Genomic DNA, 20,878 nt, shown 5'->3' with positions numbered 1-20,878 from the left:
TGATATTCTACTATGAAACTATTGTGATTAGTAAGGGAAGAACTTGTAGCATTGACGTGGAGAAAGTGGCCACGGTAGCTGTTGTGGGTAGGGAGAGGGAAGAAGAGATATGATGTGGGGGCATTTTCAGGACTTGGAGTTGTCCTGGGTGGTACTGCAGGGACAGATGCTGGACACTGTATGTCCTGCCATGGCCCATTGGGTGCACTGGGGAGAGGGTAAACTACAATGTAAACCATTAACCATGTGGTGCAGCAGTGCTCCAAAATGCATTCATCAAATACAATGAATGTCCCACAATGATGAAAGAGGTTGTTGATGTGTGAGTAGTGGGGTGAGGGGTGGGGGTATATGGGGACCTCTTATTTTTTTAAAGTAATATTTAAAAAAAAATAGAGATATGCTGTGGGAAAAAATTGGATTATTAGTTTCTAAAGAAAACTAATGTTTTAAAGACATGGTGAACACTCCACGTGTTCTTGTAACTTTGATTGTACTTTTGGCTTTATTTGAGTCTATACTTTTAAGTAATTAAGTTTCATGATTGTTTTATTATATTGATGGTTTGCCTCTTTTATTGTTAGTGTTTCTCTTTAGCTCAATAAATCTTATTATCTTATGTGGTAGTTTGAAGCTGGATGTACCTCAGAAAAACATGTTCTTAAATTTAATTCATTCCTGTGGATGTGAAGGAAATTAAAACACCTTATATTCTTTTTTTTTCTCTTATATTAATATCGCTCTATTACTTTGTTTTGGATAGTATTTGCTTTGTATGTATTTTCTCATTTCTTTTTTCCAATTTTTTATGTTGTTTTATTTACATGTATCTTTTGTGTGTTTTAAATGTTATATAAATAGTATCTGTCTTTTCATATATCAGTTTATACCACTGTTGTTTACAGTGATTTTTTTTTTACAATTTGGGGCTTGTTTCATATTTTTCTGTGTTTTCTGTTAACTATGCCTTTTTATGGCTTATTTTCTCCTCCTTTCCTTCCTGATTTTTCCCCCAACGTTTTATTTAATGAAAAATTTCAATAGGAAAGGGATGATGGGAGGGGCCAGATCTACTGCCGCTCCGGCTCCCTTTCTTATCTACCCATTACGTAGAGGTGATTTCTCTACAAATTGAGGGAAGTTTAAGCATCAGGGCTTCTCAAAGCCCTCAGTGGGACTCTAACCATGTATTCAAATGAACATAAATTTTTCTAACCTTCTCAAATTTTTTCTAAACAATTGTTAAGATTGCTCTCTCTCTGTATTCTGACATTCCCTCAGTCCCACTTCCCTTTAAGTTCGTTTGCAATGGAGTGGATGCAGTCATTTTGTACTCAGTTTTATTTTTTTTCCTTAAGGAGGGCCCTCACGTCTTATAGCTCTGGGCCCCCTGAAACCAGGATCTATCCCTACATATGTAATAAATTCTAACCCCTATTGTCAAGGTCCTTTTCGTTTGATTCCCAAAATCCTGGATTGGAAGTGGAAACAATTCTCTATATAGAATCTTCCTGTCTTTTGGCAAATTTCTTCTCTGGGGAAATATCATTCTATAGACATATGTGGTGGTCTCAGACTGCTTAAGAAAGGTTAGAAACAGCATTCCGAATGTTCTCATTTGATTTCTCCACTCATTTCAGCTCCCGTCATTACCACTCCTCTTGAAACGGTAGATGCTTTAGTTGAAGAAGTGGCTACTTTCATGTGTGCAGTGGAATCCTATCCCCAGCCTGAGATTTCCTGGACAAGAAATAAAATTCTCATTAAGTAAGTATTCTGCCTTTTTCTTTTATGAATGTCCATTGCTGCCTTGTGGTTTATCTCTGTCATAAAAGTAACCACAGCTTTAGGCAATATTGTGAAGGAAACAAAACCCTTGTTCCTGGTACTGTAAAGCTTACCTAGAATATATAAACTGCAAATTTCCTCATTTTATAAATATAAGATCTGAAGTTCAACAAGGTTAGGGGAATTGCCAAAAGCAAACAGATTTAATTGACATGAGGAAGTGAGGGCTATCTCATGGACCTCAGGAGAAGATTTAGAAGAATCTTCATAATAAGTAGAAAATGCCACCATATGGTAATTCTGGGGGCACATACTTCAGGGCATTCTGGGGAATTAATAGGGCCTGGCATCATCTCCTGCATTTCTAATGTCGCAATAAAGTGAACTTTGTTGTCTAGGTATCTGACTGCTAGGTCACCCCGATGTTTCTTTTGAAAGTTAGAAGGGACTCCTGATATATAATGAGGCAATCTTTCGAAAAAAGACAAAATTTCCATTTTTCAGATAAAGGTTATGCTTCTCTTTCCTCATTGCAATAGCTATTTGATTAAAAAAATCTGTAGTAAAGTGAACCCCTAGTTTCTTAAGAGGTGATGTATCTTGCATTAGGTCTAAGTTCCTTAAACTGGAGTCCACAGACTGGATCCATGAACTTGAATGGGGGAAAAGGATGTTTTTATTTTCACTAACCTCTAATTGAAATTAGTGCTGCTTTCTATTTGACATGTTGCAATATGAGAAATTAACCTGTGCTATGGTAGCTTCCAAGCACTCTACAATTTTACCAGGCAAGCTATCATCCCCGTGATCCTAAAACAGGAAGGCTTGTAGACCAAATTAAGATCCTCAGAATAAAGGGTATTAAATAAATTTAAAATATGTAGAAAATTGAGGAAAGAGATGGGGTAAGGGAATAAATTTAGGAGCTTTGGCTTCACTCAATATCTGCATGTCCAGTCTCTCTCTCTCTGATGCCTCAGCCTCCCACTCTGTGGTATCTTTACAAGGAAGACAGTTGAAGTTTGAGCAAGGGGACTCAAGGGCAGGAAGTGCCTGAGGCCAATGGCACAAACTTTCTCTATTTAGGGTTGCAGTGGCACATATACCTGGTCATGGATAGAGCTTACCAAAGAGCTTGTTGAACAGGACTGGCTTTAACTGTATTTCTTGGGCCATTGATTTAGAAGTGAGGTAGCTGTCAGCCAAGACTAGCATGAACATGACCTTATCTTTCCACCCATTGCTGCTATAAGTAACACTCTTTTTTTTTTTAATTTAACATTTCTAATTAGTTTTTTTTTAAAGATTTATGTATTTATTTAATTCCACCCCCCCCCCCCCCCCCAGTTGTCTGTTCTCTGTGTCCATTTGCTGCATCTTGCTTCTTTGTCTGCTTCTGTTGTCATCAGTGGCACAGGAAGTGTGGGTGGCGCCATTCCTGGGCAGGCTGCACTCTCTTTCGCACTGGGTGGCTCTCCTTACGGGGCACACTCCTTGCGCATGGGGCTCCCCTATGCGGGGGACACCCCTGCGTGGCAGGGCACTCCTTGCGCGCATCAGCATTGCGCATGGGCCAGCTGCACACGGGTCAAGGAGGCCCGGGGTTTGAACCGCGGACCTCCCATGTGGTAGGCGGATGCCCTAACCGCTGGGCCAAGTCCGTTTCCCAAAGTAACACTCTTTTATGTTCCACTGTATTTGCTATTTAGTCTGTATATCCTTAGTATACATATAACGTAGGACTATCCTACACTATAGTGATCACATGTAGTTTGCTGTCTATATTCAACACATCTTATCAATTCTGCCTGTGTTTCACAAGTTACTTGCTTACTCATGTCTATTTAACATGAGTTTTGGCAATATCTTATAAGCTTTACTATGTATATGATTGCTATTTCTTTGTATCTTATCCATCTATTTTTCTTTGTTTTTGTAGCAGTTTGATATTATAGATGAATTCCAAAAAGAAATATTGGATTATGTTTGTAAACTGATCTTTTCTTCTGGGCATATTAGATTATATTGGATTCATAGGTTTACTTGACTAAGTAATTATGTAAACCTCTTGTGCCAGTAGGGCGTTGAGTCTCCACACTTTGGTGGGACATGGCAAAGGACAGAGTTAGGGGTTTTTGGTGTTGGAATTTGATGCTGAAACTGTAAGCTGGAGCCCCAAGAAGTAAGCACACAGAGGAGAGAGAAGCAAGCCCCAGGAAGGGAGGAACCCAGGAAGCCTGAACCCTAGCAGACATCAGTAGCCATCTTGCTCCAACACTTGAAAATAGATTCTGGTGAGGGAAGTAACTTATGCTTTATGGCCTGGTACCTGTAAGCTCCTACCCCAAATAAATACCCTTTATAAAAACCAACCAATTTCTGGTATTTTGCATCAGTACCCTTTGGCTGACTAATACAGTCTTCTATACTAAAATGGAATATTCATAAATAATACAGAAAACCTCATTGCAAATGTAGAGCATGAAAAACAGTAGTGGTAACAGTACTAATAATTTCATCACAATAGAAATCACAACACATATGATGTATTATAGTTGAAGTATTTATACTCTTCCTATTTTGAAATTTTAAGTTATTAGATCGTTATTAGATCTGCTACTAGATATTACTATTTAATATGTTAATAAACAAGGATATGTATTACTTGATCACAAGGTAGATTTTTACTTTATTATATTTTGAAACTATTACTAGATAACAATATAGTCCTATATATTTAATTTTATAAACTTGTAAGGGTCCATAGGCTTCACCAGACTTTTTTTTCTTTTTTAATATTTATTTATTTTATTTATATTCCCCCCTTCTCCTCCTCCTGCAGTGCTGTTTTTGCTGTCTATGTTGTCTTCTCTTCTCATTTTCTCTCCTCTAGGATTCACCGGGATTCGATCCTAGAGACGTCTGATGGGGAGAGAGTTCCCTGTTAATTGCTCCACCTCAGTTCCTGGTTTCTGCTGCACTTCACCTTGACTCTCCCTTTGTCTCTCTTTTGTTGTGTCATCATCTTGCTGTGTGACTCACTTGCGCAGAGCACTGGTTCACCATGCGGGCACTCATGCGGGTACTAGCTTTGTTGTGCAGGCATGCCTTCTCTTCTTTTTCACCAGGAGGCCCCAGGGATCGAACCCAGGTCCTCCCATATGGTAGGTGGAAGCTCTATCACTTGAGCCACATCCATTTCCCTCACTGGACTTTTAAAAGACCCATAACACAAAACCATTAAGAACCACTGAATTAGGTTAATTTTCTCTGCATAAAATAGTATTCAAGGTCATGACCTTGTAAAGTCAAATAAATACCATCAAAGAGACTACGAATCATTCATTTCTCTTTTTTGCTAGAATTCATGTTGGATAACATAACTCAAGAAATATATGCACTATCAATTTATTAAATACTTTGGCTATTTAGGCATTGTACTAAATGCTTACAAATATTATATCATTTCATCTTCATAATCCTAGTAAATACTGCTATATCCATTTTGTAGATGAAAAAGCAGAATCTGATAATTTGAGTAGCTTGCCCAGTGTCCTACCACTTATAAATGGCATATAAATGGCACAGCTAAGACTCAAACATTGCCTATCTCCAAGGCCTGTGCTTCTATTTGTGTTTATTGAGAATACTAAACTGAGGCTTTCTACCATTAACTTCTGTTTACTCTAGAAAATATTTTTTAAACTCATATTTTATACCTGATATTCTTCTTTTATGTTTCAGAATATTCTGAATATTTTACAGTGTACTTTTGGACCAAGAGTCCAGGTACTCCGTGAAATACAAAGATATATCATATCATATATATATATGGAGAGAGAAGACTTTAATTAAAGGCTAGTAGTTCTCTGGAAGGTCAGGCACCTAATACAAATGGGCTTCCTACACTATAGTGATCACATTTCATCTGTGGTACATTTTTTGTACACTATCATAATTTCATACATTTTAGTCCCATCTTCCCAAGTTAGATGCCAGAAAACTCACTTTCCAATTCTTCTTAGCAGCAGAGGTTAAGCACATGGTCGAGGGTCAGCCAATCAGATGTACCTCATGTTGCTTGACTTCAGAAGGAAGGAAGCAATGTGGGAGGCCAGGGCACACAGGGAGGAGCCAACCTGCTGACTTCTGTAGTGGAGCACTCTGAGTGTCTTGGGGTGGCAGTGAGCATTTATCTAGGACCAAGCCTTATCGTTGCTGGGGGGTTGGGGCTATGGGAGTTTTACCAGAGAATGTAAGGGATTTTTCTTGACTGTTTAACTTCAAAGCCTCCCTCTCAAAAACTCAATGATTCCATTAATAACTCAATTTTTTTTTTGCATAAACTTGTTTGCAACTAAGAACCCTATTTAATATAGTGCCCTAACTCAGACATGGTCTTCTCAGACTAGGAGAACTGCCTTCTTAGGTGTCTTGATATTTCTTTTTATTATTTCTCTAAGTCCCTTATAGGTTTACTGCCCACAATCTAATATGGCTAGAGGCAGGTTAAAGAAAAACTCCCTGGAATGAAGTTTTTAGTAGGGAAGCACACAGATCAATAGTGCACGCTCGATAAATAATTACATTCTCTGTGACCCATTACTGTGAAGGAAGAACTACAGCCTTATTCAAATTATTCAGTAACAGATACTGATACTGAAGTGTATCAGTGAATCGGTATAATTATATCACCACAAAATGAAATGAATATAAAATATTTAGCATTGCTCTAAATATATATTTTTCCACAAAAAAGCACCTAGCAGAAAGAAAACAACTGCATGAGAGTATGATAGTGATCCTAAATGCTTTATTATGCTTTAATGAACTGTAACCAGAGATTATATCATTCTTAGTCACACTAAGTCAAAATTTACTACTTCCCTTTGTTCCTCTTTAGACTCAGTAAGTCATGGGAATCATCTGTTAAGATTTGAAAACCAAGAATCCATTTCCCTTCAATTTTTATTATATTCGTTTCTGATTGCTGCTATAACATGTTACCACAAACTCAGCGGCTTAACACAACACAAATGCCAGGTCCAGCTTCCATGACTGAGGCATAGGACCCTCCCCTCCCTTTACTTCCCTAAATAACCCAAAGCTTTTAAAACTGCCTGAAACCAAATCAGAGTGGAAAAAAAAAGTATGTCCTCCAAGCATCCCAACCTTCAAATGTCCAAGCTGCCAAAGAGAGGCTGCTAGGTGCGGCCTGCAGCTCTCGGGTAAAGGCGCACTGATGCTCCCTGCCACGGTCAGGCAGAGGATGCCAGCCCTAGAAAAAGAAAGGGCCTTCCTGCCTCCAGTAGAGCAGTTTAGGGTTGAGTGGCCAAGTCCCTCTAACACCATGACTGTGAGCACAAGTGAGGAAAAGGTACCTTCAAGCTTTACCTTGCGAGCCATTAGTTACTTAAAGACACTGGAGAGAAGGCTGGAAACATGAATCTTTTCCAGAGTGGCAATGTTTATTCAGGCCTGGGTCACCAGGGCGACCATCTCGGCCTTCATTCCCTTCACATCTCTGCACTCGCTGGCCCAGGCATGATGCAGGAAGAGCTCAGCCACTTTTTAGCCCTGTCCCATCACCACCACCATGAAAAAAAATTGCCCAGAAATTCTTCAAGGCAGCCGCCTGCAGCTCTGCCACGATGCTGGCATCCAGCAGCACCAGCTGCAGTGGTCAGAGGGCAGCCATCACAGCCATTACCAGGGTGTCACAGACACCCTCCTGCTGAAGCTGAGCCTCTCGGCTCTTGGAAAGACAGTCAGCACCCTGGACCAGGGACTATGTTACGATTTCCTGTATCTTACAGTTCTGGATATCAGAAGTCTGAAATAGGTCTCAGGCTAAAGTCAAGGTTGACAGGGTAGCATTTTTTCTGGAGACCTGAGGAGAGAATCTGACTTCTTGCCTTTTCCAGATTCTAGAGGCTGCCTACATTCCTTGACTTGTGGTCACTTCCTCTGTCTTCAGAGCTAGCAGTTACATCAGGCCAACCTCTGCTTCCCTTGTCATAACTCCTTCTCTGATTCTTCAGTCTCCCTCTTCAATTTTTTAAGAACCTTTGAGATACATTGGACCCACCTAGATAATCCAGGATAATCTCCCTACTTTAAAATCCTTAATCACATCTGTAAAATCTGTAAAAATCCCTTTTTTCATGTAAGGTAACATACTCATACCTATTCTGTAAAGGCGGAATGCCACAGTTCTCTAGCATCCAAAGATTCACATCAATACCACCTGCAAAATGCATTAACCCCATCCCAATGGTCTCAAAAGTTTCAACCCATTACAGCACCAACTCAATATCCAAAATCTCATTTAAATCACATCAGCTTAAAGTCCCAAATTTCATCCAAATTTTATCATCTAAATCACCTAGATTAAGCATGGATGAGGCTCTGGATATAATCAATCCTGAGGCACAATTCCTCTTCATCTGTGCACCTGTGAAACTCAAGAAACAAGTTATCTGCTCCTTTAATGATGGGACATACATAGAGTACCAGTTATAGCTATTCCCACTCAAAAGGGAGACTATGAAAGGTAAAAAGGAGTCACCAAGTCTCCAGAAATTTCCAAATCCAGCCAGGCAAGCTCCCTTGACTTCAAGACCCAGGAATAATCCTCTATGGCTTGTGGCTCTTCCCTCTGGACTCTTGGCTCTGCCCTTGGAGTCATCCTTTCTTTTTTTATGAAAGGCAGTGTTTGCAGCTGAGTTGTTTTATTGGTGTATTTCTTGCCTGTAGAATTTTGGGGGTCCAGGAGCCTTACTTCATTGTGTCCTGTCTTTTTCCCCTTCAGAACAAGCTGGCAATGCTTCTGCTTTATAAAATTCTTAACTACCTTGTGGGTCTCTCATGTATGTCATGTGGATTCACTCCATTGGACAAGAGGTTTCGTCTCTTTCCTGGATAATTCCGTCTCCATTCCTGGCTTCTGCTGAGATTGGCAGAGAGGATCTGTGAGTCACATGCCTTAATCTCTTCAAGGAGTCCTCTGTATGACTAAATACTTTGAATTTTTTATCCTTCCAAGGACTAGTAAAATGTTGTCCCAGTCACATCCAAGTCTTTCTCTCCAGATCATGCTTTCTTGGTAATAAATCTCTTCATTTTAGTGTCTTTTTATAACCTGGATAGGCTGAGAATTTCACAAATCTGGTTCCTGTTTGCCTAACAGTTCTTACCACAATTTTTCTCTTTCCTCCTGCATTTTACTATAGACAGCATGAAGAAACCAGTGTACACCTCAACATTACTTGGAAATGTCCTCAACTAAATATTCAAGTTCATTGTTTGCAATGTTTGCTTTCCACATAACTGCAGGACACAATACTGCTACGTTTTCTGCCACTGTATAATAAGCATCCCTTTTCTCCAGTTTCCAATAACATGTTCCTCATGTCCATCTGAACCCTTCTTGGACATGCTTTGTAACATTCATATTTCTCCCAACATTCTGTTCATAATTTAGGTATCCTCTGAGGTGATTTAGATTTTGTCAACCATGCTTCTCACTTTCTCTGAGTCCTCATTAGCAGAGTCATTAGCATACACATTTATACTAACAATCTGTTCAAGTCAATCTAGGCTTTTTCTATCATATTCCTCAAAATTCTCCCAGCCTCTGCTCACTGCCCAATTCCAAAGTCACCCCCACAGATTTAGGTATTTGCTGCAACAGCACCATACTTCCGGGTATCAAAATCTGTTTTTATTTCCTACTGCTGCTGTAAAAAAGCCCACAAACTTAGTGACCTAAAACAATTAAAATGTATTTTCTTACAGTTCTGGCTATCAGAAGTCTGAAACCAGTCTCACAGGGCTAAAATCATGGTGTTGGCAGGGCAGCATTACTTCTGGAACTTCAGGGGTGGGGCGGAGGATTGGGGATCTGATTTCTTGCCTTTTCTAGATTCTAGAGGTTGCCTGCATTCCTTGACTCATGGCCCCTTCCTCCATCTCCAAAGTGAGTAACCACTCTAACCTCTGTTTCTCTGGTCACATCTCCTTCTCTGACTCTTCTGCCTCCCTCTTACACCACTTAAGCACCCTGATGATTACATTGGAGACACCTGGATAACTCAGAATTATCTCATTAAGATACTTAATCACACCTGCTAAATCCCTCTTGCCAGATAAGGTAACATATTCACAGGCCCTGGAGATGAAGACATGACTCTTTGAGAGACCATTATCCTGCCTACCAAACACATTTTGCATAAAGAACCCTTACTTCGTCGTAAAACCCACTTTTGTACTGATGCTTTTTCTCAAATTTCTTTTTCTGTTACCAATAGTTTGTGTATCATTAAGTGGGAAAATATATGAAAATCAGGTAGTGTGAAGTTTTTTGTTTCCTGATGTATCCTGAGCAACTAGAACAGTGCTTGGCATTTGTTAGGCACTTAACAAATATTTATTTAATGAATGAACAGATATTCAAGTAACAGAACTTAATTCACTTCTCTATATATTTAACCCTTTCTACTAGTGACTTGTATGTGTGTGCATGCCTATTATCTAGCAGCTCCTTCTTAATAAATCATGGGGGGGAAGACTCTTATCTTAGTTATGATATACTTTCCTGAATAAAGTAAACTTTACATTTGGTCTCATCAGTAGACATTGCCTTTTGAAAGCACTTTGGAAGGACTCAGTGGTGTCTGATAATTGGAGCCTAAGAAAGATTATAATAGAATGTTAGTATTATACTACCAAATAATATTTTCCTATTAGTCAGAACTCACGTTTCCTCTTCTTTCTATTCTACTTCCTCCAGTGATGACTCATCGATTTAGTAAGACTCATAAAAGAAGCCCTAATCTGTCCTTTTCCTGTGTGACCTGCAGGCTCTTTGATACCAGGTACAGCATTCGGGAGAACGGGCAGCTCCTCACCATCCTGAGCGTGGAAGACAGCGACGATGGCATTTACTGCTGCATAGCCAACAATGGCGTGGGAGGCGCTGCTGAGAGCTGTGGAGCTCTGCAAGTGAAGATGAGTGAGTGAGGACGAGAATCACCCTTTGATTTTAAAGTTGACTTGGTACACTTTGAAACAGGCAGTAAGCAGAGCCTCCCTCATACCTGGGGGTTCAAGTTCAAAGTTGAAACACAACCTTGAGGTCAGTTCATTCTACATCTCTTATTCCTGACATCGGCCAACACCCAAAGCGCAAAGCTCTTAGTTCTCCATCCTTTCACATATTCTTGCCTTCACACAGTTCTTGGTTTCCTCCACCCTGACAAATCCTCCTTCTCAAATCTTTACCATGTGCCTTTGAAACACTCTTCCACTACAACCAAAGCGCTTAAAAAAAAAAATCTAACCTCTCTGCAAAGCCTTTTTCTACCCTTTTACCTTATTTCCAAATTGATTTTCTTCTGGCTTTTCTGCTTAAATGGAAGCTGTTCATTTTTTTTTCTCACCTCATGTCTACAGGGCTGACAAGCACTGAGGGTTATCTTCATAGATTTCATTGCTACCTTTAAGCCATTATATTTTTTATGCCTGTTCAAGGTCTTTCCTTCTTCGAAGGTGATGCCATTCTGATCATTCTCTCCTCTAACTATATTTGTCATGTCATCAACTCACCTAGAACTCCCCCACATCTATCAAAGACTTTGGCCCTAGGCCAAAGTTCTTAACTTTCTCAGTTAAGAAAAGAGTCCAGCTTTCTCATTCCATCACTTACTGCCACTGCATATGACTACCAACATGCTCTCTTGCCCTCGATTCTCCTCTGAACTTCCATCACCTGGCCCCAATGGGACTCTATTTCCTTCCATACTCAGTTCTTTTTCCTACCTGGTGTTGCATCATTCAAACACTCCTTTGCCAGCATCCTCAAACCTCATGATCTCTTGTGCAAACTGTCAGCCACATAATAATGTAACTTCTGTCTTCTCTTCTCTTACATCATGCAATTGATGGAAAAATAAATTACTAAAATATGCATAAGAGCACCATACAAATTAGTAGAATCTAGTTCCACCTGGGAATATTTTTTGTGTCAGTTTTTGCTGTTGCTGTTGCTTTCATCATTATTTCTTATATTTTTGTCTTTCGATTTTGTTGCTGTTTTGCTGAAGGAAGTTATTAGGCATATTTTTTTTAAGCAGTGATCATGTGAGATAAATTTTCTGAATCTTTGCATTGCTGAAAGTCTTTACTTTGCCCTCACTCTTGAGTAATTTCACTGAGAATAGAATGAGAGTTTAACAGCATTTTTCTTACTCCTTCATAGGTTAATCTGATTTTTATCTTTCTCAAAATTTTTTAGGATTTTCTCTGTGTTTCAGGAGCTAATAGATTTTACAAATTGAAAGAATATATAAGGTTATGTGGTTTTAAAAAATTATTCCCACTCAATTTTAGTTGGGCCTTTTAGATCGAAAGATCAATTTATTTTCCAAAATGAGGTACATTTTTTTCTATTATTTCTTTCTCATCATTTTCTCTAGTCTTCCTTTCTAGAACTCTTTAAAAAATCTTTGTCTTGATACTCTGCCTTCTTGGAGATTCCTTAGCTTCTCCTTCCATATGATGCATTTGGTCTTCGGTCTGACCGTTCTGTTATTCTGTCCTTTATTGAGTACTCTGACAAACTATTTCTTCCCTGATACCTCCTTTTCTCATAGTAAACTTATTTGCAATATTCACTCAAGTCTCTCTGTAAGGTTATTACTAATGAATATTTTAAATCATTTTCCTCTTTTTCCTGCTTTACTTCTGAGAATTATATAAAAACATACTTAAAACAAAAATTTGTTTTCAACATTTTTCATGCCCATCAATATGAATTAATGTTGAAATTGTTAAAGTGACAGTTTATGTTAATTTTCTATTAATTATCTTGTAGAGTTAAGAATGCTATGGGTAAATTTCAATTCCGAATGTTTCAGAAATTTATATTTTGCAAATAATATTTTAATAAAAGAGAGATAAGCTAAACTTTTCAAAAGAATTTGAAATTCACGAAAAGTCTGTCTCTGCTTTTGATGACTTTTATAATGTAATATAACTAAAATGACTCTTAAAATGGATATTTAGAATTAAATGGAAAGTTAGAAACTCTAAATTTAATACAACCACATTGCCTTTTTAATTTTGAATTCTTATTTCCTTTTAGAACCTAAAATAACTCGTCCTCCCATAAATGTAAAAATAATAGAGGGATTGAAGGCAGTTCTACCATGTACGACAATGGGTAACCCCAAGCCCTCAGTGTCATGGATCAAGGGGGACACTGCTCTCAGGGTAAGTGACTGTTATGATAACACATGAATATAAAACATATTGCAAAATACAGCAACTCTTTCCAAACTCAGTTACATGCTAACAAAAATTCTAGTATAAAATGTTTTCATATACATTTTGAACAAACTTAAGATTTTCCCATATATCCATATTGTAAGGTATTCAGGTAGGGGTGACTAGGTTAAAAAAAGAGATGAGAATTAGTAGTGTTAGGGATGGAAAAGGTGGCCGCTTAGTTTGCCAGAGCTGCGAACACAAATAGCACAAACTGGTTTGGCTTGTGGCTTCAACAGCAAGCATTTGTTGGCTCGTAGTTTTAAGGCTAGAAGAAGTCCAGAATCAAGATTCCTGCAAAGTTTATTTTCTGCCTGAAATCTGTAGTGCTGCCAGCAATCCTTCGGGTTTCTGCGCTTATATTTCTACCTCCTACCACACAAGCGACGTCTACTCCTTTCTCACTTCTGTGCCCTTCAGGTGCTCTTTATAAGGCCTCCAGTAATCCAGATTAAGGCCCACCCTGCTTCAGCTGACCACCCTTTTAAGTAAAAGGAGCATCTTCAAGGGGTCCTATTTACAGTGGCTCACACCCACAAGGATACAGATTACAATTAGAACATGCGTTTGCAGGTGCATAGAATTCAACCTACCACGGGTGGCAAAGCAAAAGTAAAACTAGAGTCTTTTTTATTGGTTGGTTCATTTTTTTAAAAAACAGTGAATTTGGGAAGCAGACATGGCTCAATTGATAAAGCACCCACCTACCATATGGAGGGTTAGGGTTCAGTACCCAGGGCCTTCTAACCCGTGTGGTGAGTCGGCCCATGCACAGTGCTGCCACGCGCAAGGAGTGCCGTGCCAGGCAGGGGCATTCCTGTGTAGGGGTGCCCCACACACAAGGCATGCATCCTGCAAGGAGAGCTGCGCCGTGCGCAAAAAGCACAGCCTGCCCAGGAGTGGTGCCGCACTCACAGAGCATTGACGCAGCAAGATAATGCAACAAAAAAGAGACACAGGTTTCTGGTGTTGCCTGACAATACAAGCGGACGCAGAAGAACACACAGCGAATGGACACAGAGAGCAGGCAACGGGGAGAAGGGGAGAGAAATAAATAAAAATAAATCTTAAAAAAAAACAGTGAATCTTTAAGACTTGGGGGAAAAGGATGGAAGTAAAATCTAGGCACTAGAACTGATACTGTTTCTAGGAAGAGGGAGAGAAATGAGGACTGAAGGAAAAGGGTTGAGGACTCTTGAGTGAATTTAGAGCATGATGACACAAGACTGGTGAGCACACACCTTGACAAATACCCCATCACTCATTCAGAGTAGTCAAATTAAACATTTATTATTCACGTGCTTATTTTGTAATGCCTTTGTATCTTATACCCACCTTTACTGATAAATTATTATACTCTGTCTATGTATAGTATGGAGAGCATATATCACCACTAAATGTGACTCAGTGAGGTCACAGACATGTTTTTTACCTTGCTATATCCAGCATATTTCATGGGGGATACATAGGTCTGAATATATGTCGGTTAATTGGAATTAAGTATCCAGTTGATTAGCTTTGTTGTATTTCAAATTAAACAAAGAATGCTAAAATTTTTAATGATAATCTATATAATTCTTTGGCCTTCCTTTTGTTATACATATTGGGTGTATCCATACAATGAAAACAAGGGTGGATCTACATATGCTACTGCATTTAGAATTCATAAATGTAATATTTTAATTTCAAAGTACAATTCTTGTATTATTTGTAGAATTTTCCAATTTTTCAGAGGTCAAATATTCTCCCAAGTATCCCCTGTAGTGTGGTCAGTATAATATGGTAGTTAATATGAATGCTTTTAATCAGATGAACTTGATTGTGACTTTTAGCAAGTCATCTTCATCTGTGTCCTCATGTGATGAAAGAAGGTAATTTCATGACATCATTGTGAAATTAATTTAGGTAATCTGTACTATCTAATATTCTGTATGATACACAATAACTACTCAATAAATGTTAGAAGATATTGGTGATGATAACAGTGATGATAATGACTTGATAAAATATGGCAAATGTGCCCTTGAATGAGCCATGAATGCTTCAAAATTCATGTTCCTATCTCTGGCAGGAAAATTCCCGCATTGCAGTTCTTGAATCTGGGAGTTTAAGGATTCATAATGTACAAAAGGAAGATGCAGGGCAATATCGATGTGTGGCAAAAAACAGTCTTGGGATGGCATATTCCAAATTGGTGAAGCTGGAAGTCGAGGGTAAGTAGCTATGTTCCTTCCCATCACGGTGTGAATGGAGGGCTTCATATTCTCCTATGAAGGCTGTGTTTGAGCTTGCAGAAGCAGAGCTGTAGGTAGTCTATGCCCCACAACTGTTCCGGGCATTAGACCATGAGGTCAGTGTCATAAGAACAGAAAATACAATGCGAAAAAGAAACTTTCACTCGCGTAAGTCACATTCCATCTTTTGTCCACCATCACTGACAATTTTGACCCAAGCAGATTAAATTCACTGTCACACCAAAACAATAGGACACCATTTTGGAACTTCTGCCTTGGCTTAAACACTCTTTCCCCATCTACAAATCTGGAGACACTATTTTTTTGGCAGACTTTTGAAAACATATCAAAAGAGAGAAAAAAGGTTTTTTTCCAGACTGTGTTCTGTCACAAAGAGATGAGGACAATAAAACAGACTCAAAACATATAAGCAAAAATGGTCGTAGTGCTCTGAGTTACATTGTCAAAATATTTTTCAGCTTTTACCATGTTCTTTTAAAATTAACTAAATGTGAAAGGTCTTCACTGAGAAATCAGAATCCAAACAGATCTAGGTGTTCTAGTCACTTGGTTATCATGTCCTTCTTCTAAAATCACAGTATGAAGGCTTAAAAATAGGTACTGCCAGCATCCCTCAGCTAGAGGAGAAAACTGAGTACAAAAGTCTTCCCAGCTCTTCCTGTTAACAAGCTGTAGAATTAACTGCTCTTAATCTCAGTTTTCTCATCGGTGAGGTTTGTGGTATTTAACAAGATGAGATATACTGATAGAGCTTAGCAGAGTGTGTGGCTCTTTGAAAACACTCAACAAACGTGAGAATTTTTCTGCTTTCTTCTTTTCTCTTACATGAACAATAAAGAATGTCATAGCAACTGGACTATCAAATACTGGTATAGATTATAGTTCAGTCTGTTCTTGAGATTAGGTTAGGGATGGGATGTGGGGGAAGGTTGCAAGGATTCCCCATAAATTATTTTGATTCTCTCCTACATTCCTTAGTCCAGAATCTATCCTTTCCAGCATCTCTTCCCTTTTAATCAGAGTTTTCTATTAGCTCCTTTAAGATTATTATCACTTCCTAAAGGAATCTTCCTTCCACAGCTTTAATCATCTCATCTCCCACATCTGCCTCTAATTGATACAACATGTTTTTATTATGCCATTTCATCTATCACTAGTAAAATTTCCACTAGTTTCTCATGGAAAAGAACAAGGTTGGTGGGAATAATGGATGTCAGAATGTACAAAGATATATTCCCTCATAGTTGCATTAGTTTAATATCTTCTAAATTAAGGCTGTTTAAAGCTCAGTCTGCAACAAATAGTTAACTTGATTTACTCAGTGAGGAAAAAAACATACACACAAGCATTTCAGACACACTGAATATCTGCCTGCATTTAGTATAGGGTCTGTGAAATGATATAGAATTAGTGGTATTATTTGCATAGAATATCATAAATATTTTCCTCTTCAGTAATATATAATACTGATTGTTTAGGTCACTAGTCACAGACATTGAAACTCTTTCTTTTGCTTTGGCCTAGAGAAAATTATCCCAAATTTTCAATTATTCAGAGTCCAATTATACAGTTTGGTCTTGACTTGCTGTTTAGTTTCCTAAGTTGCTTAAGGTAGCCAACATGAAATGGGTTGGTTTAAACAATGTGAATATATTATAGTTTTGAGGCAGAGAAAAATGTCCAAATCAAGGCATCATCAAGGTGATGCTTTCTTCCCAGAGACTGGCTGCTGGCTATCCTTGGGTCCTCTGCCACATGGCAAGGCACATGGTGGCATCTGCTGGACTATCCCTTCTCTTCTGGGTTTCCTTATTTTCAACTTCTTGCTTCCATAGCTTTCTCTCTCTGTATTCATTCCATTTATAAAGGACTACAGTAATCAGATTAAGATCCATCCTGAGTGAGGAGGGTCACACCCTAACTGAGGTTACCTCATCTAAAGGCCTTACTTACAATGGGCTCATACCCACAGGAATGGATTAGATCCAAGAACATGTTTTTCTGAGGTCCATATAGCTTCAAACCACCACAACTGCTATTTCATTTTATATCATGCCTGTCAATAGAACTGAATATTGCCTTCCTTCTTCCTAATATTTAAATGGTCATATTCATTGCTTTAACAGTTAATATATGCTATTAAACTTATTAGTATTGAGAGCTCATAAGATCAATTAAAGTTGCTCTAATAATGATCAGATGATCATTTTAGCACACAAGTCTACTTCTACTTCATTCTGACCCTTATTAAAATAGCCAATATATACGAAAATATGTGTGATGTGCTTAGTATAGTTGCAGGCACACAATAAACATTTAATAGATGGTATCAACTTTATTAATAATTATCACTGCAACATATGAATTGTAGTAAATCCATATTGGTTCTTGAAACTCTGAAAGATTGAACTCCACTTTAAAAAATAATTGATGCATTTCCCTAAGATATAGTACAGATGTGACCTATTTAAAGGAAGAGTCAACTCAATCTTCAACTCAGCACAGGTGAAAAAGCAACTGAGCAGTAAAAGAACCCCAAAAGTACCTGCAAATGTATATGAGCCTGGCAATGGTGAGAATTGAAAATGAGGCTGGGCCATGGTCAGTTGGTACAGATGAAAATATATGTGTATTTTGCCAAAACTCTGCAAATTAGTTATGCAATGGCTATATCGAATGAGAACCCTGATTGTGCTGTGTTATTCTTCGTTACACCTAAAGCAGATGGTCATGCCAAGAAAAGATAGGGCTTTGCCACTGCTGGTTTCAAAGGAGGATGGACTGCAAAGAAATGGATTGGAAATGTGTATTAACTAATCTTAGCTGTCATAACAATCATAGAAGAGACATCCTTCAATACAGAAGTAATACTCCCTTTCTAGAATGCCACTCTTAGGCTGTTGGGTCTTTGGAATGGCAAAGTAAAACTACACTGACAAGATATTCTACCTTTCTTTCTGTATTGTCTTAAAAGCTTCAAACAGTGACATAAAAAGTTACCAATAGAAGCATCTAACTCCCAATGTGGCCAAACGTGGAGGCCTTTCTAAAGGAATGGGATGGATAACATTGACAATGTGCCACTGATAAATGCTTTATATGGATTATCTTATTCAATGTTCACTAAAAGTCTATGGTGAAGGTCCTATCTATTAGTGTATCATTTCAGGACAATGAAGAATAGAGAGGTTATCTCAAGACTGATCAGATAAGCATCTGAGCAATTGAATAATATTGAATACTGTCTATTCTATTAAAGAATAAGATAGTCATGTGTGACATTGTCAAGAGTCAGAAAGGCAGTGAAGGAAGAAACCAGAATGCTTGTAAGTGAAGGAGAGAGTGAGAGCTGAAAAAATAGGGACAGTGGGTAGAAACAAGTTTTAAAATAAATTTGGCAGAGAAGAGGGAAGGAAAAACAGAGTAGCTGGAGGGATTTAGGTAGTACTGTTTTGCAAGTTTTCTTATTTTCAAGATGACCATTATTTGAAAATTTTAAATATCAGTAAGAAGGAACTGAGAGCAAATAAGTTGAACATACAGAAGAGAGGAAAGATATTTAAGGGAATGAGGTGATTGAGAATGTAAAATATATTCAGGGGACAAGAGGAATGATAAACAGTATACAGAGAGTGACCACATGTCTCTATTTGACAGGACAGTTCTGGTTTACACCTGTTGTTCTGGAGTAATTATTAATAGAATATGTATTTTACATTCAAAAGTATCTTGACTTTGATGATAAATTATATGGTCACCTCATTTGCCAGGAGGTCTAAGAAGGAACATCTTTGCTTGTAATAGGAAGAAATGAGGAAAACTGTTTTCCAGTATAAATCAATTCATAAGTCTGGTGGATGGAATTTGAGAAAGCTCTTTTCTGCTGGCCTCTATTTTCTATTTCCTACTCTAGGAAGTAGGTACCAATTTTCTTTTCTGAAATACTTCTGTAAATAGGGGGCCATGAGGACAATGGAAAAGTTTTCAAATAACTCTGGAGAGTAGGAGAGATGACTCACAAGGGAGACTAAGATTGTTGGCCAACATTAAGGTTTTAGTAGAATGACACCATGAATTTGGAGTGGCACCAGTCTTCATGGTTGTAGGATTTTTTCCCTGTTCTTGCTTAGCAAAATAGGTATAAATGTAGAAAAAGTAGAAAACTAAACTCAAAGCCTAGACATAAGGGTTATAGTTTTGCCAGGAAGGAAAATAAGACAAAGGATTTGAGACTATTGTAAGAGAGTGGTCTGTGATGAACCATGGAATTTTTATGTGCCAAAGTTGGAAAGCTAGGAATAAAGATTTTAATAGCTCCAGCAATATGACCAACAGATAATCTGACAATACGCATACTACAAACATAGAAATCCTGTGTTAATTGTGTAACTCATAAGTTAAAATGTAAATTGCCAGAAGCACAAATGCATAGAAATTGAAAAAAAAAAAAAAATGGAGCAGTAAGCCTATAAACTGGCTCTGCATTGTCCTGGGGAGAAGTATCAATTTCTATAACCTAGAAATTTATTTTAAGAATCCTAAAGAAAGAGGAATCCTCATGATTTCAGCCCCTATGCAGTTAGCATTGAGACCCCTGCATAAAGGTGAGAATCACAGAAGTAAAAAGTTGATCCACAAAATTTCATTCTATTAGCAAAGAAAGACAACACAGAGGTATCTCTATCTCAGCCTGAATTTTAGGGATGAGGGAGAGAAAAAAAAGTCTTCTTGTAAATGAATATTCAACACACAGGATGATCTCTCACAAAGGTTTGGTATTGAATGCATACTACCCACATAGCCTAAGATTCCCCCAATGGAGAAATTAGCAGATAACTTGGTCATAGGCCAAAAATTTTACAATGACAACCAAAATGTTTGAAAAGAAACTTCTTACCCTTGATTGCCATAGAGAAAATCACACTGAGGATAAGTTCACAATCCAAAATTATTGTATTCACAGGAAATAACCTATCTTGAGGGATGAGAGTTAGCTGATACTGTATACTATGGGATTAAAATCCAAAGAAATTAAATTACTAAAACTGTATAATAGAGATTATAAAAATAAATGTGTTTAAACTGATTAAAGACATGAAAAGACAACTCAGTCATGAAAAATACATTAGGAAAAAGAAAGGAAGTTCTGTAAAGAATTAAATATAGTTTATTATTAAAAATGTAGTGATAGAAGTTAAAATTCAATGAATGGGTAGTGGTAGATTAGACATAGATGAAATAATTCATGGAAGATGGTTTTTTTAAATTTAGAATTTAGTGCGGACAGATGAAAGAGATGAAAAAGACAAAATTGAATTTAAGATATGTGAAGGATAGAAGTTATAAATAGAGAGACAAGGAAAAGTGTAAGAGGTAATAGTCAAAAACATAATAACTAAGAACTTTCCAAAACTGATGAAAGATATAAATCTTCAAATATGAGAAACACATCAAGTCTCAATTAGCAAAAATAAAAGTGCAAGTGAATAGAGTCACAGCCAGACATATCA

The 20,878-nt window shown here is 37.9% G+C and overlaps 1 protein-coding gene across 1 annotated transcript in view; it reads left to right on the top strand.

The window, feature by feature from the left end:
• The window catches only part of MUSK (muscle associated receptor tyrosine kinase), a 130,650-nt gene that overhangs the window by 18,137 nt on the left and 91,635 nt on the right, over positions 1 to 20,878 (top strand). The window contains exons 2-5 of the mRNA XM_012518456.3: positions 1,641 to 1,767; positions 10,650 to 10,801; positions 12,932 to 13,059; positions 15,185 to 15,326. Coding sequence (XP_012373910.1) covers positions 1,641 to 1,767; positions 10,650 to 10,801; positions 12,932 to 13,059; positions 15,185 to 15,326 — 549 coding nt within the window. The remainder of the gene's footprint in view (positions 1 to 1,640; positions 1,768 to 10,649; positions 10,802 to 12,931; positions 13,060 to 15,184; positions 15,327 to 20,878) is intronic.

This window comes from Dasypus novemcinctus, chromosome 8 (genome assembly GCF_030445035.2).
Source record: "Dasypus novemcinctus isolate mDasNov1 chromosome 8, mDasNov1.1.hap2, whole genome shotgun sequence".
NCBI lineage: Eukaryota > Metazoa > Chordata > Mammalia > Cingulata > Dasypodidae > Dasypus > Dasypus novemcinctus.
The sequence above is the reverse complement of the archived record's forward strand: the minus strand, read 5'-3'. Positions and strand labels throughout refer to the sequence as shown.